The sequence below is a fragment of the Dasypus novemcinctus genome, chromosome 20 (assembly GCF_030445035.2).
Source record: "Dasypus novemcinctus isolate mDasNov1 chromosome 20, mDasNov1.1.hap2, whole genome shotgun sequence".
Classification (NCBI taxonomy): Eukaryota; Metazoa; Chordata; class Mammalia; order Cingulata; family Dasypodidae; genus Dasypus; species Dasypus novemcinctus.
This window is the reverse complement of record NC_080692.1, coordinates 5,538,310-5,565,142: the sequence shown is the minus strand read 5'-3', so window position 1 is coordinate 5,565,142 and position 26,833 is coordinate 5,538,310. Positions and strand designations below refer to the sequence as shown.

Sequence of the window (26,833 nt, the reverse complement as noted above, 5' to 3'; positions counted from 1 at the left end):
CACAAGAAATTCAACACCACACTGGCCTCGTCCAGGCTCGCCCTTGACATCAACACTTCCTCTGCAGTACTAGAAAACCCAGATAGCTTAAGCATGGAGGCTCTGTGCTAAGCCTTTGTAACCGCGGGTTAAGGATTATACAGATGCCTTTATATATTTTTTTAAAATCAGAGGGTTAATATTTGAAACGGCTGAAAATTGGCTGGATTTAGCCGAGACCTGCTGTCACGAGGGTCGTGCTGAACAGGCCTCATCTGCTTATGGTTGTGTCCGCCCTCCGCTTTGGTGTCCACATGGCAAACCTGGTGCCTGACCTCTGCTCTGTGCTTTGCTATCCCAGAGTCCTGGTGTCTGACAGTGACTGTAACGTGGTCGCTCCCCCCGGCTTGGTGCCCAGCGCACCGCATTCGACCCCGCAACGTCTACTGATGAAGGGACGTGGGCCCCGCTCATTCCCAGTTACTCACTGGCATCCCCGTGGTATACAGTATTAGAATGTCTGCAGTTGGGAGAGGCGGATTTGAGCTTGTACTCTCCAGACTCCTGCTGGTGAATAAATCCTCTTTCCCTTCCCAGCCTAGCTCGGTGTGCCTGTCTATTCTGCCACATCAAGCAGACGAACTCAGTCGAGGACTACCCAGGCTCCTTTTTACCTCATTTATCTAGTCACAGCTTTAAGACTTTCTGGCCTCTCTACTTACTTATTTTTTTTATTTTAAAATTTTATTTACTTATTTATTTTAGAAGGTATCAGGGGTTGAACCCAAGACCTCCTACCTGAGAAGCAGGCGCTCGACCACTGCGCTACGCCCACTCTGCATTACATATTTTTAAAAATATCAATAGGTGGGAAGATGGTGACATCAGGCAGAGCTGAACGCTCTCACAAAAACAACAGAGAAAGAGCCAGAAGCTGTCCTAGGGACCAGCTTTGGGGGTCAGCAGACGAAGACAGTGCCACACAACTCCGTGGAGGGTGAGGGACAGGGAGACGAGGAAGCCGAAAAGACAGACGTGAGTTCCCAGGCCCCCGCGGCGGCCGGAAGGGCTCCCCCACCACAGCCCTCCCAAGATGTTAAGCTGGTATCGAGGCCCTGGTTCACTGCAGCTGAGAAGGGAGCGGACATCTTCCTCCCTATAAAGGGAAAGGGGAGGGGCGGTCGGGGGGCTTTCTTCAGTGAATTCAGCCAGCAGAGCTTGCTCTGAATCTCTGCTCTGGAGATTCAACATAGGAACACAGGAAAGCCCAGACTGAAACACCTCTGTGGAAAGGTGCGCTGACTAGTGCCATCTGCTGGCCAGTCTGGAAATTGCATGGACAAAAACCATTCACACACTCTGTATCCAACCCCTGGGAGAAAATCTGCACCTCACTAGTGAGTCCTTGGCCTGATTCTGAAAACTTAACCTGGGCAATTTTAAAGACTGAGGATAAGTTATACCAAATATCAAAGAAGAGCTGTAGGGGGAAAAAAAAAAAAGGCAAGAGAGAGAAATTAGCCATCAGAGTAAATTCACCAACATATGCAGATGCCCAGACATTAGCAAAAAATTACAAGCCATACTAGGGAACAGGAAGAGATAGCCCAGCCAAAAAGCCAAATCAAATATCCTAAAGAGATACAGGATTTAAAACAATCAGTGATAATCACACAGCTCTCCTAAATGACTTCAAAGAATTGAAAGAAAATATAACTAAAGAAATAAAGGATATTAAGACACTGGGAGAGCATAAAGAACAATTTGAAAGCCTGCAAAGAAAATAGACCTTACGAGCATGAAAGGCACAATGGATGAGATTAAAAATACATTAGAGGCACATAAGAGTAGATCTGAAGTGCTTGAAGGCAGAAATAATGATTTCGAAGACAGACATCTGAACTAGAAAAGATAGGAGAACAGAAAGAGAAGAGAATGGAAAAAAATGGAATAGCATCTCAGGGAATTGAATGACAACACGAAACACACAAATTTGCATTACTGGCCTCCCAGAAGAAGAGAATGGAAAATGGATAGAAAGACTATTTGAGGAAATAATGACTGAAAACTTTCCAATCCTTATGACAGACATAAATATCAATATCTAAGAAGGACAACACACCCCAAACAGAATTACTCCAAACAGACCTACCCCGAGACAACTACTATTCAGAATGACAAATATCAGAGATAAAGAGAGGATTCTGAAAGCAGCAAGAGAAAAACAAACCATCACATACAAGGGAACCTCAATCAGATTAAGGGCAGACCTCTCATCAGAAACCATGGAGGAGAGAAGAAAGTGGTATGATGTATTTAAGGTACTGATAGAGAAAAACTGCCAGCTAAAAATTCTGTACCCAGCAAAGCTGTCCTTCAAAAATGAGGGTGACATGGGAGTTATGGTCATGGCCGATGGGGTTAACTACCAGGTCAGATGGCCCCTCTTTGGAAATGGTGTTTATGTGTGATGAATCTGGACTCAGATGGGATCTTCCTTCATAAGATTTTCATGCTAATGTGCTGGAGGTGCAGTTAATGTTGGGGTCTAAGATATATTTAGGGGATTTGAATCTCTGGACTGACAATGTGATAGCCAGGTCCTGAGCCTCAACAGACTCCAGCACCTACAATCTGATTTATTGGACTTACCACACTCAGCTAAGATGGAGTTGAAGAAGGACAACCACCACACCATGGAGCCTAGAGTGATTACAACTGAAAGTGGGAGGATTGCATCCAGCATCCATGTGGAATCTGAGCCTCCTCTTGACATAGAGGTGCAATGGACACAACCAATCCAATGGCCACATAGAAGAGGTGGCATTGGATTGGGAAAAGTGGACATGGTGGCTGATGGGTATGGGGAAAGGCAGGAAGAGATGAGAGGTGGAGGCGTCTTTGGAACATGGAGCTACCCTGGATGGTGCTTCAGAGGCAATCACCGGACATTGTAAATCCTCACAGGGCCCACTGGATGGAATGGAGGAGAGTATGGGCCATGATGTAGACCATTGACTATGAGGTGCAGAGGTGCCCAAAGATGTACTTACCAAATCCAGTGGATGTGTCATGATGATGGGAATGAGTGTTGCTGGGGGGGGGAGAGGTGGGGTGCGGGGGTGGGGTTGAATGGGACCTCACATATATATTTTTAATGTAATATTATTACAAAGTCAATTAAAAAAATATATAATAAAATAAAATAAAATAAATGAGGGTGAGTTCAAAGTTTTCACAGACAAAGAAACACTGATAAAATATGTTACCAAAAGATCAGATTTGCAAGAGATACTAAAGTAGGTGCTGCAGCCTGAAAGGAAGAAACAAGGGCAAGAAACTTGGATAAGGGTATAGAAATGGAAATTATTAGGAAGGGTAAACTAAAGGATAAAAACACAGACAATAGAACAACATGACAAAAGAGAGCTGAAGGACAAAATGGATGAAGTAAGTAACGCCTTTGTAGTTGTAACACTGAATGTTAATGTATTGAAATCCCCAATCCAAAAACATAGACTGAAACAATGGATTAAAAAAATATGAGCTGTCTATATGTTATCTAGAAGAGACCCACCTCAGACATAAGGACACAAGCGCATTAAAAGTAAAAGGTTCGTAAAAGGTATTCCATGCAAATAGTAATCACAAAAGAGCTGGAGTAGACCAGATAAATGTAAAATAATATTATAGTATATAAAGAATAATTACTCAGTGCAACTGGCAAATTGTTCCTGTGATCAGTATTCTGTAATTTTTTTTCATACAAAATAAACACTTTTAGTTGAGGAGGACTAGAGAAAAGAGATTTTTAGATACTCCAATTTTCTTTAACCCTTTCTTATTCATACTCTTTAATTAAAATAATTTTTCTGGATCAACAGTAATTTAGCATGACTACTGTTGAACTAGATTTTGAGTTTTTCTGCCTCATAAAATTATGAGTTGGCAAATTGTTATCTGCTGTAATTCTTTCCAATAAAATGTGAACAATTCCCAAATAGGAATTTGATTGTCTAGAAAAAACTATGGCCTAAATGGAAATTAAATAACTAAACCAATAATTTATTTCATTCTTGGAGATTATTATGTCCAATAGAGCTGTGATATAAAAATTATAATTATAATTAACATCTATTATATTTGAATTATTACTTACATTTATAAATGTTTGTTGCTATGCTATCTATTTTTTATAAATGATTATATTAAATCTAACCTGGCCTTGCACAAAAATAAAATCCCAATAAAAAAACTGTCATGGCCCCTCTTTGGAAATGGTGTTTATGTGTGATGAATCTGGACTCAGATGGGATCTCCCTTCATAAGACTTTCATGCTAATGTGCTGGAGGTGCAGTTAATGTTGGGGTTTAAGATATATTTAGGGGATTTGAATCTCTGGACTGACAATGTGATAGCCAGATCCTGAGCCTCAACAGACTCCAGCACCTACAATCTGATTTATTGGACTTACCACACTCAGCTAAGATGGAGTTGAAGAAGGACAACCACCACACCATGGAGCCTAGAGTGATTACAACTGAAAATGGGAGGATTGCATCCAGCATCCAGGTGGAATCTGAGCCTCCTCTTGACATAGAGGTGCAATGGACACAACCAATCCAATGTCCACATAGAAGAGGTGGCATTGGATTGGGAAAAGTGGACATAATGGACAAAGGGTATGGGGAAGGGCAGGAAGTGATGAGAGGGTGGAGGCGTCTTCGGGACATGGAGCTGCCCTGGATGGTGCTTCAGAGGTAATCACCGGACATTGTAAATCCTCACAGGGCCCACTTGATGGAATAGAGGAGAGTATGGGCCATGATGTGAACCAATGTATATGAGGTGCAGAGGTGCCCAAAGATGTACTTACCAAATCCAATGGATGTGTCATGATGATGGGAACGAGTGTTGTTGGGGGGGGGGGAGAGGGGGGGTGGGGGGGTGGGGTTGAATGGGACCTCACATATATATTTTTAATGTAATATTATTACAAAGTCAATAAAAAATAAAAAAATTAAAAAAAAAACAAAACTGTCAACATCATTATCTACACAGTAAATATAGTATATTCCATCACTGAAGAAAATAAAGACACATTGTTAAAATAATACATATGTCTCTCCTTTCCCATTTTCATTAGCAAAACCTCTGGTAAAAAATAAAAATATTAAATTCAGTTAAATCTACAGTGAAATAGAAGAGGCAGGTCACTTTTATGATCCAATTATGGTTTGTTTCACAGTTATTAAAATGGTAAGAAGGGGAGAGATACAGAGAAGAAATATCCTGGAAACTAAATCCTTAATCAGAGCAGTAATAGTACATGTGAGTATTTTAACTGCTAACAACAGTGGTAAGCGTTATTAAGCACAGGAAAATTTGTTTTTAAATTATCCGAGTAAAGACTCACTCAGTTTCATGGTTTTTAAAACAGTCGGTATGACACTACAGACAGAATGAAGAAATGGAGATTTTCAGATTAAGAATTTAACTATCTGCATAATTTAATATTTCAAACACTTTTATTTCCCTATATTTCACAGGCAAAATTAACTTCAATGGTTATTAAATTCCTCTGGATTATGCAAAAGCTGCTGAGCTAACTTTGATATATGATACCTCAAGCGGACATCCTATTGCAACTATATGAATGGGTTTAACTATTATATGAGCATTCATTTTCTTTTCAAAGATTTTATACAATGGTGACAGTAAGATAAAATATTTAGTAAGAGAAAACTCAGGAAAATGGTGCTTAGATGATAAATGCTCTGCACTTATATAAGAGTTGAGAATTCATACAAATTTAGCTAATACGTTATCACAACGAGCATTTAACTTTCTGTGCTGAAGGGACAAAGTCAAGCGCTGCCCCCACGATTCCCTCAGTCTAAAAATGTGTCAGATCGCAGAGACAGCGTCAGCAGACAGCAACGGGCTGCTCCCAATTTCATCACAGCTAGGAGGCGGCCCCTTCCGTGGAACAGCTGATCCGCTTTTGGCAATTCCAATTTACAACTAACAAACACTCGCAATGCCTGGGGGACTGCCAGCTGTCCTGGTGGCTGTAAACTACCCAAGACCGAAAGTTCTTCCCAGGTTTGTTCTCAGGACACGGAGCCCCCTGGGGCTATGACGGTGGGCAAGCCCATCTTTAAAATTAGGAAGTTAGTAAGCACTCTTTGCAAAGAGTCAGGGAATACGTAGGACGTGTCCTATAAGAAGTGAAAGCGCCCGGAGGTGCTGTCTCTTGTGGACCCCCGAAGATCATGCCCTTAGAGCTCACCCATTCCTGTGCCTGCAAACCTACTACAGGTGGGACCTTGTGATTAAAGTGTCTCAGTTAAGGACTCCTGGTTAGATTGTGTATCCCAGGGTGGGTCTTAATCTTCTTCCTGGAGTCAAAAGGAGGAATAAGAGGCCGCAGGCACAGAGCAAAGCTGAAGTGACAGAGAGGAGCCCAGAGGCTGAAGAGAAGGGTAGTGGAGCGAGAAGCGGGAATCAACAGAACACAGAAGCTGAGGGGAGCCACGTGAGCCAGAAACTGAAAGTGAGGAGGCCCCGAGAAGAGGGGCGAGACGAGCAGGTGCTGCCCCGTGCCTGAGCACCCACAGCCGCAGCTTCGGGAGAAGGCGTGTCCTGAAGCCCTGACCGGACGTTGTTCTCAGCCCCAGAACTGGACGCTTGTAACTGAACAACTCCCCATTTCTGGTACATTGCTTTGGCAGCCTTTAGCAAACGCCAACAACCTCCAACCTCGCCCCGTTAGGCAAATAATCGTGAGAGCACCATCTGCACTGTCTTCTGGGTGACTAATGTCCCTGGAATTTGGTGCCAGGTAGGGGTCCCGCCCCACCAACTCCTTCCCACTCCTGTGCCCAGAGATCAGTGCCAGGAAGTCTGGGCTCTGCCCCTCCAACCGCGCCCCCCCAGCCTAGACAAACACAGAGCCCCTCGTGCTCCGCACCTGCACACTGCCTCACCGACGGCAGGGCCATGACTCTGCCACTCCCCTGTCAACATTCGAGTTGTTTCCACTGCTTCACTGTGAAAACCAATGAGGCCATGAACCAGCCTGTACACTTATATTTGCACTCTTACACGAGCACTTGTTAGCCAGAATCCTGCAACTGCTAAGCATCTGCATATTTGGTATTTTGATGTCTTGCCAACTGCCTTCCAAAAAGGCTGTAGTAATTTATATTCCACACCATGAACCTGACAGTCACCTTTTAAAGACAGACGTCACCATCCACCTCCAGGGACAGACTGCAAGAGCCCACACTGGCCCCAGGTCCTCCTGAACTCTGTGTGTAAACAACCCACAAAAATGAACTTCCTTCTCACCGGGAGATCACGCCCTTAGCCAGAGGCAGGGCTGGCTCAGTAACGCGCCACGCTCCCCTGCCCCTGCCCACCCAGCCAGACTCCTCTGGGAGCGTTTGTTTCCTTGGTGGGGGGTGGTTTGCAATTGGACTTCAGCCCTTGCTGTTAATCTTGGAGTCTTCTGAGTTGGACTGCCTCATCTACATTTTTGGCTTAGCCATTTTTATCCACATGGATTCACAGGGAAGTATTTCTCGCCTGTTATCACTAGAACGGCCCCTTACTGTTCCATGTTGTGCAGCAGCCAGTGTTTACTGAGAAACTATCTAGTACATAAAGATCAATTGAAAACAAAGGGCACGAGAAATGGTTTCCTTTGGGACATATGAGTCCAAGCACCGATTTTAGCAATGTGTTTAAGTGGCTTGGCAGCCTGTCTGCAAGAGAGGACAGAAAACAAAATTGTTTTTTAAGACCTCTTCAACACTGATCTTCTAATTACAAAAAAAACCACTGCCTCTTATCATCTGCCCTTTTATGCACCGCTAGAACTGGAGAACTTCACAAATCAGTGGCACAACTGTGGCCAGATCAGAATTTGAAGACTTTTAACCTGAAACTTAGCTAGGGTCAAAAAAGCTGGTAAACAGAGGGCCGTATTAGCCTGGATCTCCATGGTGGAAGATCCACGCCTGTTCTCCTGAGCCACGGGCTCGTTTTCTCTTGTGAGCTCTGAAAACTAAAAGCCCAGTGGCCTCACTGAACAGAGCTCTATAACGACCTTAGTCTAGTTTATTTCTTCTTTTCGCTCCAGAAAACGATGATGTGATTTTGAGTTGCTGTGCCTTTCCTCCCCACCCCATGGCAAAGCCACCACACACCGGGTTACTGGATAAGACGCTACATGGGAAGGCCCTTCCTAAGCCGTAAAAACGTAGAGTTTCATAGGTACAGACCAGCAGCAGGATCAAGCGCGATTATCCCTCCACCAAATGTGCTTATGGACGTGGTGCTTCCTACTACCAGACACTGACACTTTGGAGACAAAAATCCTGACGTATCGACAAAGTACATATGCTAGAAGGGGAGTAAAACGAAAGAAACTGATGGAGAAGCTTTCACTCTAAAACCAGTTGTATTTCTAATAGGAGGACTTAAGAGGACTTTACCAAGATTTTTCTGCCTAGAAAAATCTGAAGACAGCAGAGAAGATACAAACATTATTTCATTTTGAAAGCTGCCCTTTTTGTTTTGTTAATGTACTACTTGCAGCTAGAAAAACCTTACAGGGAGAAGAAGGGAAAAGCAACAGAATTTCTGGACGATGCTGCAAGGGAAGCGGAAGGCTGTAAGTGAGCACGTCCTACATGCCAGGCTAGCTAAGTGGCTCCAGAGACTTCCTCCTGCCACTCGCAAACGTAAAGCAAGCAGGCAGTGCGTACATCTGATTCCTACACGTCTCCAGACGTATGGGGAAATTCAGAGAGCTTACCAGTTTCGTTTCCATCCCTATTCCGGTCCCTTCCGTCCACGTTTTAAAGGACACACACCTTCAGGAAGGGGGGCAGGGCTGGACCGTGGGGCCTGAGAGGCGCGGGCAGGGGGGCCTCACCGCGGCGCTTTGCTCTACGGGCACAGGCCCGGCCGGGGGTGCCAGAAGGAAGAGGGAGCCCGACACGCGGTCAGGAAAGGGCATCCCGGAGGCCTCCGCAAACGGAGGGACGACGACATCTGCTTTTCCTTGAGGTCCCCTGCGGAAAGCTGCACCGAGAGCCCGGCCTACCTTTTTTGATTCATAAGAAGTTCCCTGTGGAGATCTTGATGGTTCCGGGACGTCTTGACAGGATTGACGAGCTTCTGAGGCCGGATGAGCTCGGGGTTGTCGTCCTCGGCGTAGTCCGGCTCGGCCATGACGCTCCTTGGAACGAGGGGCGGGTCTCTGGGGTCGGCGTCCTCCAGGGGGCCGTCTGCAATGACAGTGGGAAGCGGGCATTTGCGACTCGTCCCCGAGACCCCTCACGGATACGGACGGCACTGAGCGTCCACTGACGCCCGCCACCGCCCCCGGCCCACGCCGCGCGGCCTGACCGACGTGACGCAGACAGGGAAGCCTGCCCCTCCCCTCGCTGCGGCCCCAGGAGCCCCTCGACGCCGACCCCTCCATTGCCTTTCACCCACCCTGAAAACTACCCTGCAAATACTTGAAGATAGCGCGTGCTTTGCTGTTCCCAAATGGTGACTGTTTTCCAAACCAGAAACCAGACAGCGGGTCCTCGGCAGGGCAGAATGCTCGGCCCCGGGCCCCCCCAGACGACCCGGGCGCGTGGTCAGGACCTCTGCGGCTGCCTCCACGGCTGAGGCTGATCAGAGACTGCGGCGGGTGGGCAAGAGTCACCCACGGTCCAGCTGCGCGGCCACCTTCCCGCGCTCTGGGCCTCCGCCTGCTCTCTGCACGGGGACCACCACCTCTCTCCCAGGTTCAAAGCCCTGGGCCCCAAGTCCTGGCCCGTGACAGCCACTGTTCTTCCTGTGTCCCTGTCTAAGCTGTACACGTGGAAGGGACTGGAGGGCTGGACTTGGAAATAAAATTTATAAATCTACACCAAAAAAAAGGGGACAGTCTATGTATCTTTCTGAACACTGGAGACACAACTGAGTTTGTTTTTAGGATTAAAGGAGATAAATCTGCCCGGACAGAACTGTTTCGCATACTGCTTTCATAACTGGCTAAGCTGCTTTTTGTCTGTTATCTTATTTCTTGAAGTTGAAATAAAGTACGCTACTTAGAAATGAAGATGGACAGGTCCTCCACCAGCACGCTCCTGACTGACCTGGCCAGTGGGTTCCTGCTGCCACGTGGAGGTCCCAGCGCGGGCTCGTCCACGCCTGGGCGAGGGGAGCGGAGGGGAGCGGAGGGGAGCACGGGGCGCCGGAGGTCACAGCGCCCTGAGAGCACCGTGTAGTCCCTGCAGCCGCTGCTGGAAATCAGCTAAGACGTTCTTGTCACATCCGCCCTACTAGTCAGGTGACTGACACATAGAGTAATGTTTTCTTCAGCGTCAGATAGTCAGTGAAGGAAAATCAACGCCAGCTCAGTGTGGGGGAAACAGGAGTGGTCTGAGGTCTTGAACAAAGCCGACCGTCCAGACCCGTGGCTCTCCTCGGTTATAACGAGTGGCGGCGTGAGAACGGACCTGGGCCGTGCCTGCACTCGGACGGGCACTCAGTGCACTAAAGAGACGCTACCGCCGGGCCAGCAGAGCACGCCACTTCCTGCGTTACTCAGACGTCCGTTTACTGAGGCACCTGGCACACGTAACGGCCCGGGTAGGCCTTGGTTTCTTCAAAACCACAAGAACTCCCCTGACGGTTCCAGGACCTTCGGTGGTGACGTTTAGCGGTTCTGAGACCCATCCGTGCCACAGACACTCAGAACCTTCTGGAAACTGCAAAAAGGCCCCCCATGCCTTTCGGGCACCCTGCGGCGTTCCCAACGGCTGCGGTTGAACCAGATGGGCCGCAACATGTGCTGAGGTGGGGGGCCCGCCGTGTAGGAGACACAGAGGCGCGCCTCAGACGCGCGGGGACGCGCCCGCTGGGAGGCCGGGCCCTGGTCTCACCACGCGACAAGCGGGCGCGACCACCAGACCCCACGCGCCCAGGACGCAGAGGCCCACCCTGCAGAGGGGCGTGAGCCCCTGTTCGCGCAGCCCCCGCTGCCCTGGGCCCCCGCAATTACCCTCAGCCTCCATGTCCCCAGACGGGGGGGGTGGCTGTGAAGAGACAGGAGGACAGCGAGGAGAGAGGAACGCCCCCACAGCAGAAGGCTGACCAGGGGACTGGAGGCCCGGGCTAGGAAGTGCCAGAGGAGCCAAGCAGCCACGGGCCGGCGCCACGGCGGGGCACGACGCGCACCGGGGCCACACGGCAGAAGCGACACCTTCCACCAGCCGGGCTCCGTCCTCAGCAGGGCGCCCCTCGGCTCCGAAGCGGACGTCGAAAAGAGCGTGGAAACCCTGGCCAGCTCTGCTGCCACAGGCCGCTGTTCAGACGCCAAGCAGGGGCGCTCCTGGGAAAATACCCAACGCGGACTCTCACCCGCCAGAACATCCCCCGAAGGCGTACTTCTCCAAATCAGGCCCGTATTTCACATTTAGAAAAGGGGAGAGGCTGACAAGGAAGGGACCCCGTACGGGGAATGCTCCGCAGGCTGGCCTGGGCATCGGCCGGCAGGTGGCGACGGCGCCACAAGGAGCCAGGTGCCCGTTTCCACCAGGGTGCTTTGGCAGGGCGGCCGCCAGGCGCTGCGCCAGTGGGCCCTAAGCACTGCCCCCGGGAGCCGCCGCGCCTGCCCAGGCCGGCCAGGGCCCGCGCTCCCGTCTGCCGCCAGGGGCTCTGGCCACGCAGGCTCTTCTGCCCTGAAACCCCGCCTGGTGCCCAGGTTGGCGTCTGCCCTTCTGAGTGTGCCCTGCCACCCACGAGCCCGGGCAGGCGCTCGTGAGCGCTCCATTCTCTGGGCAGGGACGACGGGGAAAGCGGGCTTGGCGTCAACGGGACGATTTCATCTTGTCCCCAAAAGCTGTCAGGAGCTTGGGAAGCTCACAGCCTTTCAACCCAACAGAAAGCACCGTGCAGAGAGCACGTGACGGAGACGAGGCAGGAAAGGCTTGTTTTCTTCATTAGTGCGTAAACGTCATTATCAGAACACTCGCTGCAGCCGAAAGCTGGAAGCAACCAAATGTCCGTGGAGAGGGAGATGGATAAACCAGTGGTGGGGTGTGTACACAGCAGGACACGACGCCGCAGTGAGCGCGGACGAGCCACGGCGGCCGGCAGACGCTGACCAAAGCCACGTACAGAGGAGGGCACACCGGTGACCCAGCCCAGAGCACCTAAACAGGGCAGGGCCCGCCGCTGCTTGGAAAGTGGGGACAAGGGCGTTTTGGGGGCGCAGTGAGCGGGAGGGAGAGGGCCCCCGGGGGCCGGCGGCGCCTGTTCCCGTGCAGGCTCTGGTGAGCAGCGCCAGACCACGCTCTGGCTTCCGCCCCCTCCGCGCGGCCCTGGACACCGAGCTGCAGGACCGAGCAGAACCTCGCGGACGCCCGCGACACCGCTGGGGCCTGGCAGACGAGGTTGAGGCCGACAGGCCAGCGTGGAAGCCTGGGCGCCCCCGCGGGCACCGGCAGCTCAGTGCTGTGAGTGTCCAGTTCCCCGGAGCCCCCGGAGCCAGTGCGCTGCTGTCAGAAGAGCTTTCTCGGTGGCTTGATTATATCACACTCAGACAAAACACAAGTTTAAAAAGCCATTTTTGAATACTGGTTTTGCTAGAAAGTTCAGATTAACTTGGAAAAGTCTGAAGGTAAAAATGGAGAGAGAAAATGAAAACAAAACCATACTATGGCTGTGAGAAAAAGAAGTATTTGGTTGGCACAAAAACAATGTAAAATAAAATGCATTCAGTTGTTGGGGGCGTGCAGGTGGTTTAAGAGCTGAACAAAACCCTCCGAGGGCCCGGTCAGCCGGAACACCCGCTGTCCTGGCAGGAGCTCGGCGACGCCCCCACCCGCCAGGCCAGACCCCAGCCCCGCTACTGAGCGCCACCCTGCCGTGCAGAGGGAGGAGCGCTGCTCAGCCACAGCCGACGGCACAGCCAGGCAGGAAGCGCTGCGTGGGGGACCCGGGGGCCGCGGGGGACCCGGGGCACGGGGTGCAGGCACGGCCTGGGGCAGGCGACCCAGGGCACATGCACCCGCCAGACGCCTGCAGTCCGCAGGTGCGCGGGCCCCACCCGAAGCATCACGGACCGGAGGGGTCACCCACCAGACCAGGGCACCTCAGCCCGGGTGCCAGCCTGGGGACACCGCCGGGAAGGCCCCGCGGACAAGCAGACGCGCCCCCAGCGGCCGGGCCGGGCTCCCCAGGGCGCTGCCGGCCGCGCCTCACCCGATGGCACCTGAGGGACTCCCACCTGCCCCTGCGGCTGCTCCTCTCTGTCTACCCCCTGTCCAGCAGGCAGCACTGAGGACCCTGCGCGCCCGCCCCGGGGACCCCCTCCTCCGGGGTCTAGACCCCCTGGTGCCTTTCGAAGCTGGAGCGCAACGCTGACCTCTGCGCGGCCCTTCCCACGGCCGAGGACATCCCGCTGAACGGCGTGTCGGCCTTCACTGGGCAAATTCACCCAGCGTCCTGAGCCCCTCCACGCCATCAGCTGACGCTGGAGGAGCGTCCACGGACGGGACCCTCCTCGGAGAGGAGGCGGCACCGCTTCCTGCCCCACACCGGCCCCTGGCCGAGCGCTCCTGCTCCACAGCAGCCCCGGACCCCAGCCTGTTAAGCCCACGCACGAGCAGGAGGCCTGACACAAGGGCAGCAGCCACCGGGGACCTGGGGCCACGCCGGGACCTTGGAGGCTGCGTGGGGAAACTGGAGGCCGTGCCGGGACCTTGGAGGCCGTGCCGGGACCTTGGAGGCCGCACGGGGACCTTGGAGTTGCACCGGTACCCTGGAGGCTGTGCCTGCACCTTGGGGCCGTGCCAGCAGCGGAAAGCCACGTCCCGGCCCCCTGCTCTGGGCTCCCGGCCCCCAGCCCTGTGCTCAGGTCGCCCGTGGGCACCCTTGAAAACCTCCCCGACGAGTGGAGGGGTGAGCGAATGGTCCCCAGGGGAGGCACGAGGCCCTGTGGCCCGGGGCGCCCTGCTCTGGGCCGCCCTCCTGCCTCCCCTGGGGACGCTTCCGTCTGCCGTCTGCAGGTTCCGTTTGTGCGTCCTGGTCCCGCACACAAAGCTCGCAGAGGGAAGGCCTCTCTCCAGGAGCATTCTGCACCGTCCACCCCAATCTGACCGGCTACTCGCAGGCCTGGTGGAAGGCGGCGGGGTCTGCCCCTGCTCTGCGCAAACTTTCTGTCCCCACCGGCTCTCGAGGGAGCTCCGAACTGGTTGGAGACGAGTCCCTGCTTCTCGCAATTCCGGAACCACAGGCCCGTTTCCCAGCCAGCAGATCACGCACCTTCCTGAACACCAAGACGACCTGACAAAGCTTTCCCTCCAAGTCTGCAGCCCTAACAAGCAGGGGGACCTCCACCCCCAAAGGCACTCGGCTGCTGTCTGGTGGGGGGGCTGGCGCGGATATCCCATGAGGCAGCAGGAGCTGGACCTGCAGCACGGGGACCTGCACCGACCTCCGGGTGCCACAACGCTGCCCGATGAATAGGCCTCCTTAGAAGCTGACGGCCTTAGACTCACTGGCCTTAGAACTGCCCTACGGCGGTGTGACAACACACGCTGAGCCGATGACGCGCGACAGAAGGCGCCGGAGTGATTCAGAGTGCCTCTCTCCTACACAAAGCAGTCTGGGGAGACCCGGGGCTCCAGAACCCCAACGTGACCGGTGCCAAGTGACCTGCGCTCTGACAGCGTCACCCAGTGCTATGGGCCACCGTTTGGGTCCAAAGGAGCTTGCGCTTTGTAAAAGAAACATGCTGCTTCAACGGAAAGGAAAAGCAGCAGGCAATTTGGGGCAGTGCATAAGAACACTAGCACGTGTCCACTCTAAAAATCAGGGCTGGCACAGGAAGAGAGCTGCTCTGTGTCCAAGCTGCTTCAAAGTCCAGCGCGTGAGCCACGCTCCCTTCACCGGAGGAGGGGGGGGAGCAGGTGCGTCAGCCCCTTACTCTGCGCTGAGCACCGGGACCACTGCCATCTCGCTCCTGGCTTTACCGCCCTCCTGCTTTGCTATTCATTGCTTGGTCACGTAAGTTCCCAAGAGCTTAAGGAGCAAGGAAATAAACGTCAGCAACCCTGGCCCAAGGCTGACTGATAAAAAATTTTAGAAAATTTTAAAAACCCTTACGAAGAGAAGTCTAATTGAAAATACTAAATTATTTATCTTCCATCTCTGTAAAAAGAGAAGGCTGACCCAGATGGCCCTTGGGACCCCCTGCTGGATTTCAAGTTCCAATCACAACGAGAACTGGTCTCGGTCAGGCCTGCAGAGCTCTGGACCCACGGCTGGCGACACCCCGGGACCAGCCCCCCCTTAGGTCCATGCACCCCCAGCCTTTGCGCCTACCCAGCCTGTCCTGCAAGAGAGTCCTGGCCGCTCGGCCTCAGGGCGGCCACCCGGGAGTGGGGCTTCGCCAACCCCCAGCTCCAAATCCCAGGGCTCAGATACTACCACCAAGGAACATTTTTCCTAAGATCCGTGAACTATCACCGACAACCACGTAACAAGCCTATACCACCTACGATAAAACGTATCAGCACTGATCCTTGTTTGTGCAAGCGTGCCTCTATCGGGAACGTGCTACGCCCTGAGCTAACGTGGCCTGACTCCAAACCACCACCCTAAATCAACCCCGTCCAGCCCTGCCACGCCGGCCTAGCCCCTCTGGAACTATCTTTGCCACTCTGGAAATTCACAGGTATTCTTGCCTGCTCCCACCAAAGTCCAGATAAACATAAATTTTAAAAAGCAAAGGTAACGACAAGGTTGTTTCCTCCTCGTTCCCCTAGGTTTAGAAAACCAGCGTCTGCCCTCAGCAAGAAGCCAAGATTGCACTACCTCCCTTCTGAAGAATATGTTGGTAAAATGTGACCAAAGGTCTTAATTAAAATGCACAGACCTTTGAACCTGGCAATTCCACTTCTGAGAATTCACCCTGAGGAAATGATCAGAGATGTGGACAAAAATGCATGTGTGGGAGTATTATCCCACTATGATATATGACAGTAAAAGAAATGGAAACCACTTAAATATCTAATAATGGAAAACAATGCGGTATACAAATTACAATATAGCATGTAATGAAATAACGAAAGGGGAAACGCTCACGCTGCATTAAATGGCAGAAAACCGTCATGCTGGCCACAGTCTCCTCTATTTTGTCAGGTGGGTACCTGTGTGTTCGCGTGTGCACAGCACGCGTGGCGCTATTCCAAGGGAAGCCCTGCAACCAACAGCTCTCCCGGAAAACCCTGAAGCGCAGATGTCTACCTCCCTGAGTCCTCTGGAATCAGCATCACAGGGGAGAACCCAGCCGTTTGTGGTTTTACAATGTGTACTGCGTGCCACACAAATTTGGAGGTAGAGCCTAAAATTAGCCCCAGGAGAGACGGGGAAACTGAGACACAGATAGAGTGGGAAACTTACCTAAGCCTACAGAGTGAGCAAGTGGCAGGGTCACCAGCTGGCCCTGGGGTCCATCCTGCCGCTCCAGGTTAACTCACACAACCGGAGGCTACACTTTCTCCTAAATTCATAGCACAAGGCAGCACAATGCCTATGGTCCGGTCTTCGTCACAGCACTTTAGCACTTTCGTCACCAAGCTACTGACTGGAGCCAAGTGTGCACAGATGCGTGTGCACAGCTGTGAACAGGCTGCAGGTGTGCACTCAAGTGTGTGCCAGATGCATGTGTGTGTAGGCACAGGTGTGCATGTGTGCGTGCCCAGGTGTATGCGTGTGTGCCCAGGTGTACACACAGCCACTGGGCGTGTGCACAGGTGCACACACTATGGGACTACTGCAGCACCACCAAGGCTCCTCTTGGTGAACTCTTGGATGCTCTCCACAAAGGCTGTACAAGTCCGTGTGAGTGCCGAGGACTTAAGCACCAGCTGCCGTGAGCAAAGCGGTGATGATGATCGGTGACAGCAGGTTGTGACACCAGGGAAAGGGGGGGCACCTGACCCTCCGGCCAAAGGAGCTGCCACGTTGGTCCCACACAGGCCATCAGCCAAAGGGCCTGCCAGCTTTGGCAGTCTGCAGCCCATATGGAATATCCTTTAATTTTCTTGGTTTTGGCATTACTCAAAATTTGTACATAAAGCAAATACTTAAATTTTTATAGTACGTTAGTTTGCATTCAAAAAACTCAAATTAGACAAAAAAAAAATTTTCCCTACAATTCCTGAACAAAGAGGCCTCCCCTGGCACTTGTACTGTGTGTTATGTTCTAAAGAGGACACATCTCAGCCATCCACTTCAGGAAACGATGCAGGGAGCTCTGGGCAGGAAGCTGATGGAGGCCCGTCGCTCCTGGGAGGAGGGAAGCTCTGCAGACCAGGCAGTCCTGCTGCACCAGCCTTCAAGGGCCTCGTGCTCCTGCGAGAGCTGGAGAAGCCGGCAACGACACGCATGTCCTGGCCAGGCCGGCAACCTGAGATCTTCCAGAGGGGACGTTCCGTCTTCAAGAGGACGCGATGACAGGACCTTGAGGCAGGCAGGGGCACGGCGAGCAGGAGCTCGACTTCCTCGTTGTTACGGGTGGGGAAGCCGAGGCTGAGAGACGAGCTGGCACGGCTAAGGTCAGAGGCAGAGGGGACGGAGCCCGGGCCCCGTGTCGCTGCCCGCCCCGCCTCTCGCCTCCTGCCGGCGGTGTCGACACTGACTTTCTACATTTTCCGCTGATTCTGAGTGTGTTTTTGCACTACCACAAACACCAGCGTTTACATCTCCTCGTGACGGATACCTGCACGGCCTCCGTGAAGGCTCTGAAGAGGTGTGCACCTATAGTGCATAAGCAGAACAGCTGTCTCTGCTTCTCTACCCGGCCCAACTTCAGAACATACCAGGTCATCACGGTCTATCCAGTAGGGGAACACCACCCACTGGCCCTTCTTAGCTTGGAGGCTGCACTGAGCAGCTCCACACGGGGACCGTCAAGCTCAGGCAGTCCCGGCCTCCTCTTCCGACACGACTACCACGTGCCACTCCCGATGAAACCTGTCTTCCTTGAGCATCAGCATCAGGACAGCTGGGGCGGTCGAGCCAGCCAGTCCGGTACCGCCACCGGAACGTCCAGAAAGCTCGGGGCCGGGCATGGGCACCGCGCCGCCACCTGGCTGAGTAACAGGTGTGGTCACTCGTCCTTCACAGCGGCAGCCCGCACCCGCTGGAGCCTCCTGCCTCCTGGGAAAGCAGGGAACTGACCGGTGCCCGCACAGGCCTGCTATCAACAACGACCATTCCAGATTGGCCCCGTTTCCCCAACCTCGCCTCCAGATCACCCGGCACAAATCCCGCTCTACCTTTCCAAAGCAATCCCGAGGTCTTCCGGGGGTCCCGGAGGCAACTACCCCACCCCCACGTGGGCGGTTCAGGCCGACGGGGCTCAACAGGCGATGGTCTTAGGCAAGGGCGGCCACAGCAGCCGCGGTGCTGGAAGCAGCGTCTTCCGCAGCCCTGTGTCCGCGCGGGTCCCCGAGGCCTGTGAATGTGGAGACGTCTGACAAAGCAGATGTTAATGACTAGTAACGTGTGACAGGGTCGAAAGAACACTAAACAAAAGGTCCGCAAACCTAAGCCCTGGCTCTGCCACGTCTTCGGGCCTGTTTCCTCACTGGTAAAATGACAGCCAAAAAGCTCAGCATTTTACAGCTCTCCACTTCAAATCTGCTACATTTCAGCCATGTGGCGGTAAAGAGATTTGCTTCTGGGGAGGGAGGCGCTGTGACTTTTAATCGTGTACCTTACTATTTCTTTTTTCAGACGTGGCACAGTTAAGAGTTTGTCTGGAGAATCTTCTCTTACTCTCTTAAAGAAAAAAGCTAGACGAGACCCTCCTGCCAGAACCAGTGTTTACGCCTGTGTGTTCCGCTGTGTGGTTAAAACATTTCGTAATTGAAAGAAGGTAAGGCGGTTCGTTTGATTTCTGCTTCCACCATGAGAAATGAGCATGTGTGCCTGGTCTGCAGAGGATTGTCTTGTCTCTAACAAAACCCCAGAGAACAGCCCTTTACCCGGTCTGTTTCCCCACCCACCTCCCTTCAGGTTGCCCCGAGGGCTTTCTGCGAACAACAAATTGGTGTTGTCATAGAACAGGTGCCAGCAAGACGGGCACAGGGCGGGCTCCCAAGCCCCTCCCAGCCTGCGGTCGTGAGGCGTGAGGGCGAGGGGCTCCGACCGCCCCGGGTGACAGGGAGAAGGCAAGTGATAGACTCAGCGTGGGAGACAGCGCAGGGCCACAGCAGCCTTGGGTGGGCGGCAGAGCCCCCAGAAGACACGCTCAAGCCCAGACCCCCACCCGGCACGGCTCAGAGGGGCACCTTATTTGGAAATGGGGTGTGTGGAGATGACGGTGAAGCAGTTTGATATGGTTATGAATTCTAAAAACAGATACTGGATTGGGTTTGTGACCTGGTCCGCTCCTCTGGGCACATTAGGTTATCCTGGATCCAGAGGCTTCACTTTTACTTGATTAAATGATGACTGCGGCTTTGGCTGGGCCCCGTCAGGAGGACGCCACGTCCCCACTGTTGCGTGGGGACTCAGAGAATCCACACGGCAGGGAGGGGAGGGTGGCGTTATGATCCTGGAGCCTGGGAAGTGCCAAGAGCAGCAGATAGGTGGGGACGGAGAGAAGGCTCAGCTGGACACAGCAGAGGCCTGGGTGGAGACAGCCACGTGCCACGCAGTCTAAGGGGCCTTGAGGAGAGGGCAGACGCCTGCGCCCGGGAAGCGAGGAGCCCAGCAAGCCTGCGCCCTCGCCGACGCCGCAGCCGTCTCGCTCCAACATGTGGGGACAGACTTGGCGAGGGAGGTAACTTATGCTTGTGGCCTGGTGTCTGTAAGCCCCCACCCCAGATAAACACCCTGTATAAAGGCCCGCGGAGGCCTGGTCCTTTGCGTCAGCACCCCGCGGGCTGGCTAACACGGGGGGCTGACAGGGGTCGGGTGGGCCCTGAACCCAATCTGACCAGTGTCCCTGTAAGGGAGGAAACGTGGACTCAGAAGGCAGACACCCGTGCGGCCAGGCCCGCCCCGCAGCCGCAGAGGAGCGCGCTGCGCCCGGGGCCTCTCTCCGCCTCTCCCTCTCAGGGCCGCGCTCCCAGAGGCCCCTGGAGTCGGCCGGCCTGCATCACATAGCCCACCCGGCACGGGGGTGGCCAGGAAACACAAAGGGTGGCCCCAGGGAGGGAGGCCAAGGGACAACGGGCCACCCCAGCTACCCAGAGTGACCCCTGTCCTTCAAAGGCACCAGGAGCCCTGACCTGTGACCTCCGAGGACCTTTATTTTATTTCCACGTGTTGGAGCAAGATGGCTGCCGACGTCTGTGAGGGTTCAGGCTTCTTGGGTTCCTCCCTTCCTGGGTCTTGCTTCTCTCTGGGTTCAAGGTTCCTCTCTTCCTGGGGCTTGCTTCCTCCTGGGCTCAGTGCTCCTCTCTTTCTGGTCTTGCTTCTCTTTCCTCTGTGTGCTTAATTCCTGGGGCTCCAGTTTAAGGCTACAGGATCAACCTCCAAAATCAAAAACCTCAACATCAAAAACCCTCAACTCTGTCCTGGGCCATGCCTTTCATCTGTGAGTCCCCACCCACCAAGGGGTGGGGTCTCAACACCCTAATGACATGGCCCAACCAAAGCCCTAATCATAACTTAATCATGCCCAGGTATAGACCAGATTACAAACGTAATCCAGTATCTGCTTCTGGAATTCATAGCCATCCCCAGGTATAGACCAGATTACAAACATGATCCAGTATCTGCTTCTGGAATTCATAGCCATCCCCAGGTATAGACCAGATTACAAACATGATCCAGTATCTGCTTCTGGAATTCATAGCCATCCCCAGGTATAGACCAGATTACAAACGTAATCCAATATCTGCTTCTGGAATTCATAGCCATCCCCAGGTATAGACCAGATTACAAATGTAATCCAGTATCTGCTTCTGGCATTCATAGCCGTATCAAGCTGCCCCGCCACCTGAAAGGGAGAAATCACCCAAGTTTCAATGGCGTCACTTCTCTTCCTGCAACAGGATTCGTTACTCAAGAACTCAGAATCCAGAGACTTCCCGTCAACTGTGACTTCTCTCAGAGCTCTTGTGAAAGAGCTCAGAACTTAATTTTTAAAGCTATTTGTTTTAAAATCCACACATATAGGGCTACTGGCTACTTTAATTAAATGAAAAGGATAAGGACAAATACCATGTCAACACATTCACAATGAAAACCTGTCCTTTGTTTACAGCTGATTATAAAGGAAATCATGAATCACTTTCAGTAACTTTCGAACAAGAAATGACACGTGTCATGATTACTAACTACTTCCCTTATAAAACAAACTAATCTGAAAAGCTTTAAGGATAGTTTTACCTACTAAAATGGACTAAGTTTTCAAAATAAAATGTAAGAAAAAAGGACCATGAAAAATGCAGTATTTTTTAAAGTTTTTCAAGGCAATCTAGAGTTGAGAGAATAAAACATGGAAATAAATGCACTACTCTTTGGTCTGTCATCTTACAAATGTCAAACGAAGATTCTAAGCATTTGGGAGCAGAATTTACCCAAGATTTTTTATTCAGTTTACAGTAGAAACCTACACAAACGAAGGGACATGTGACATGATAATTAGGAAGGGCACTTAACTTTATTTTCCTAATTTCACCTATGAACCTTCAGAATTGAAGCCACAAGCCTTATTTTCCATATACAAAATGTATTAGTGCTGGAAACAAACCTCTCTGACCATTCCAAAATCACTGTGCCTGACTAACACACTGATATGATCTACCTCCCACAAATGTGAGGGTATCTTTTTCTCCTCCTCCAGTTTAACCACTGGATACAATCACCAGTTCCACGAACAATCACTATTTCCACCTCCTTTTGCTTTGCCAGCGTCTACCAAGGCTCCGGGGCTCTCTGGGCTCTGGATGAAGACAGGTCCCACTCCTCACGCGGCAGCAGCACGCCTCCTCGTCTGCTCCCTTGCTCCGTGCCAGCCTCCTCGCAGGCCTGCCTTCTGTGCGTGATGCTCGGTCTATTCTGTTGTAAAGGACTGGGAGCTATTACATCCAGTCCAGAGATAAGAAAAACAAGGACCTTCCGGAAACAAGGCACACTTTTCATTTGAACAGGAGGGTCTGAGCTTGGGAGACTTTAGCGGGAACCCCAGAACCACAGGAGCCCTGGCGAAGCGCTGCAATGATGGCCCTGGACAAAGGCCACGCTGCACCCACGCACACGGGATGGACCTAGATGCCCGAGAAGCGCCTCCTTCCACGGCACAACCAGACTGGTCTGAACAACTTTGATAAACTTTCTAAAATGCCCCAGAGCAGGGCAGCCTTTCATACGCGGTGACCCAATGCACACCCATGCTATACACATACTATACACATGCTCTACACACACTAGAGACACAAACACACACAATCTTCACAAACACACACAGGCACCGCGCACACACAGTATATACAACTGAAAGTACTAAGCAAAAGTTTCTGGAGGCACTAAGTAGCTTTTAGGACATGCTGTACATACTGATATTTTTATTGCTTCATTTTTCTGTAATGCTTGCTGTGCCCCTACTAAATTGATTTCATGACCCACTAATGGACTGGTCTGAAAAACCCTCCCCTACTTCATTTACTTAAACTTGCCACAGAGATTTGGAGATCTAAGGCACAGGAAATCTTCCAGCAGAAACGTAAATCGGACGAGCTGTTTGTCTGCCAACTGTTATCAACCCTCCGAAAGGGAAACACTTAACAACCTTGACCTTTTAAAAGTTTCACTGGGCTAGTATTTCTGACCCTACAGCCATCTTCTCCTCTTCTGTCTAATCTTTAAACTACCCTTTCTCCAACTATTAAGGAATAACCTCAAATCCTTTTAACGGAGTGTGAATGAGAGAGGGAATGCAAACTAGAGAGTACTTAAAGAAGTATATTTGTTCCTAAGGAGATGGCTTTCTCTTTCTCCCCTACTATTATCAAGGTGGGGCGCTGCGGTAGCTGAGAAAGTGGATGCTCCTCCTTATTACAATATTTTTAAGTAATTTCGAAAGTTTCTCCACCCAGAATAAATTGATAAATATCGAAAGTATTTAAAATTATCTTCAATGGCATTTTTCATTTTTAAACTACAGTGTGACTCAGTAAGTTTCTTGACACCAAAACAATATTCCATTTGTGTAATTTTTTTTTGCAACGCCACACAAAATCCCACACTTGGAGCTGGAGTTAACAACGGGTACGAGGAGGATCTCAAGTCCCAGGTACCCCGCACCAGCTGGTCAAAGGTCAAGAACTGAAGACCACTTATCTGCCCCACGAGAAACTGGACAAAAGAATGGTAAGGGAGAAAAACGGAGAATTAATCTATTTTTCTCCCTGATGAAAAGAGATGGGGCAAGTCAAATACCATCAATTAGCGGTCGCACGGCATGGGAGAAAGAGCCTAAGCGGCTTTAGAGTCTACAAAGCGCAGGTTCAAGCCCAGCTCTGCCTCTTATCAGATGTGTTCCTTTAGGTCTACAATAAAAATTGTCAAATAAGCAATAAATATTAGGTGTGGGCTGGGCACGGTCCTAAAAGTCCACAGTCGTATCTCGTTTAATTGTTACACCACTGGGAGGAGGTGGTGAGGTGATAAGAGCCTGACGCAGCTCGCTCATTCCACCACGGGTTGGTCAAACGCAGGCGGATGGCATGGGGACCTGGCGGCTCCCAGCCTGGGGGCTCCTGCGCACAGCTGCGGCTCTGAGGCCTGACTCACAGGTTGCTTAGGAAGGTGAACCTCTTCCTCACCTGCTCCTCCACCTCCCCCGTCCCGCCCCCCAACACCTCCCCACCCAGACCTCAGGAGGTTGACCAGTCACCTCACCAGCCCTGGAGGTACATGGAGGTGCGAGCACACAGCACCTACGACTGTCTCTTACTAGAGGAAGGGAGCTGGGTGTCTACAGCTGCAGACAAGGTGGGGGTCGAGGGTTTGCCTTCCAGAGAGTCCGGGAGGAAGAAGGCAGTGGCCGCACCGGAGGGGCAGGGCTCGAGGATGCAATGAATTCCGCTTCAGCAATCAACAGCAGCAGGATGTAGTGGAGAGCTGCAGTAACAGCCGTTTGGGAAACAGGAAGTACCAGGACCACATAGCTAGGAAGTTTCAAGGGAGTTTTTCAAAGCAAGGTGCCATCCTCCCTTTCTTCCCTGTCTATGGTGGTTAGCAAACGCCACCCCCTCCACTACCTTATAAGAAAAAGATGGGTAAACAGAGGCAACGATAGGCTGTTAAATGGAAATAACCAGTCTATCCACTGAGCTCCTTTCACTTCAACTGATGAAAAGACATGTCAATAAAATGCCATCACCTAAACACTGAATCGTGGCATTTTTTCCAAACATGTAGAATAACTGTGAGCATGTGTGCATCTGTAGTACAACCACTTAGCTACATGTCAAAGGGCTGGTTGTCATAGCAACTGTGGACAATGCCTGCCCATTATTAAGTATCTCCACTTAGACCTGGTATTTAGTAGTGTAGCTCTTTGTTTTACATCATACAGATATATCATTATTATAGAAAACTACTTTTCAACCATGAAGAAATTATTACTTTGCTAAACCACAGGGGAGTGCAACCCCTAATCCTGACTCGGAAAAACCTGCCCATAAGCCAAATGGCACGAGCTGAACTCACAAATGTTCAGAAAACAGGACACTGTTGTTATGAGTGATTTAATAATTTGAAGAAACATGTTTGTTCCCAGCCTGCCTGAGTTTCCCACCTACCGAAAGAAATCCCACACAGTGGGTGGGCTGCACAGGAGGCTCAGGGTCTCCGAGGCTCCTCCTGGGCCGGTCATTCCCTGCCAGCCGGCAAGCCCTGGCGCCTCGGCTCTCCAGCACGTGGCGACGCTCACGGCGGCGTCTCCTCCTCTCCTCCGGCTCCGCTGACTTCCGGCCGCTCCCCACGGCTTCTCCTCCATGTTCTCAGGCCGTCCTCAGGACGTCGGCCACGCTGGATGGAGGGCACCCTCACTCAGTTTGGGCACACCTTCAGCGACAGCTTCAAAGGTCCCTTTACAGACGGGTTCACAGCCACAGGCCCAGGGCTGGGGCCCGAACCTGCCTTTTGGGGGATGTGGCTCAATCCCCAGCAGCCGGCCCTGTGGACCCCCAAAAGGCAGGTTCTTCCCACATGCAAGACACTTCCGCCCATCACAACACCCCAAAGCCTAAAGCCTTCAGTCACCATGCCAAGGACAAAGTCTCAGCAGAATCAGTTAGGGGTGTGTCTGTCCTGGTGCAAAATCCCTCCACCTGTGGATCTGCAAAACTCCGATAACACACCATCTGCTTCCAGCATACAAGGGGGGACGGGCGGAGGATACGCAGTCCCACTCCAGCAGGGAGAAGCTGGAAAGGAAAACAGGGGTCACAAGCCTGAGACCGAGTGGACAGGCCCCGCCGGAGACCTGAGAGTCACCTGCGGACCAGCACACCGTCCTCCGGCCTCCCTGAGAGCTGAGATGGTTGCCAAGCTTTCCGCAAATGCCGGGCACACAGGCCCTACCGGCTTGGAGCCCGGGGGTGGCAGTCGAGCCGCCCTCCAGCCAGGGCACTGGGCGCACCGTTTGCGGGCACAGGGGTGGTGGCAGCCCCCGCGCCGGGCAGCTGGCCTGCCCGTCCCGACAGCAGGGCGCGCCTTCCCCACGCATGGTGGGCCCACTCGCTCGGCCCAAGAGCTCCTCAGTCTAGACCTCGGCTCCATGGCTCTGCCCTTGAAGTCACTCTTTCGTTTTGTCCCTTCTCTGTCCCTTTCAGGCATTGCTTCTGTTCATGGGCATTTTCCAAAACTTGTGTTGGCGATGTGTGCCGTTCGGGCGTACAACCCACTGGACAACAGAGCCCCAAGGCCCCGCCCTGACTTCCGCTGGCTGGCTCCACGTTCTTTTGCAAAGAGCTGTCCAGCCACCCCCTCGCACACCCTGAGGAAATAACTGATAACCAGACTAGAGACTATCTTAAAAAAACATATTTAATAATACAGCTATTAGTTTGATTAAATTAAGCACTGATGACACTATGAACCTGGGGTTATATGCCCAGGTTATATATAATCCAATGCCTGATTATAAAACAAACAGAAGATTCTAGACTAACATCTTATTTCTATTTTTTTCATTTTGCCTCATTCTTATTCCTTAAAATAAGTTCTGTTTCCAGTCCCACAGCAAGAAACAAACTTTGTTTTCTCTCAGAATGGTTCACTGCAGATAAAAAAAAAAAAAGACTCACTTCGGTGTCCTGGAGCAACTGGACATTCTTTATGTCCTCGTGTAATCTGTGCATGATCCGCTCTCAGGACAGGTCCCCGGACGCAGCCTAGCCAGGGGGCACGAATCCGGAGTGACAGGGCCGGGCTCCCTCCAGGCTCGGCGCCCCCTCCTCGCCTGCGTCTTAGGTGGGCAGAGGGTCTCGCTGGTCAGAACAGCCAGATTCCACACTTGCAGCCTTTCTGCACGTGCACACACTGCACGGGGCGACGCAGGCACGGGCCTCTCGGAGCCACTCCCCTCACCCAAAACAGGGGCAGGAGAGACCTGACTTCCTCCTGCCTGAAGCTGTAACACAGAGTAAAGGGTGACCCTAGGAGACCCACGGCCATGAGGGCCCACGCCGGGGCCTGCCTCAAGCGCAGCCCTCGCCACAGCACGGGGTGGTCAGTCCCTGGAGGTGACCAGCACGGGGAGGACGCCAGCGGCAGTGAGAGGGAACGACATCCTCTCCAGGCTCC

The 26,833-nt window shown here is 52.1% G+C and overlaps 1 protein-coding gene across 3 annotated transcripts in view; it reads right to left on the bottom strand.

Moving 5' to 3' along the window:
• The window catches only part of FAM107B (family with sequence similarity 107 member B), a 70,387-nt gene that overhangs the window by 5,445 nt on the left and 38,109 nt on the right, over positions 1-26,833 (bottom strand). For all 3 annotated transcript variants that reach the window (XM_058282379.2, XM_058282378.1, XM_058282380.1), the window contains exon 2: positions 9,096-9,279. In XM_058282379.2, coding sequence (XP_058138362.1) covers positions 9,096-9,223 — 128 coding nt within the window. In that variant the 5' untranslated portion in view covers positions 9,224-9,279. The remainder of the gene's footprint in view (positions 1-9,095; positions 9,280-26,833) is intronic.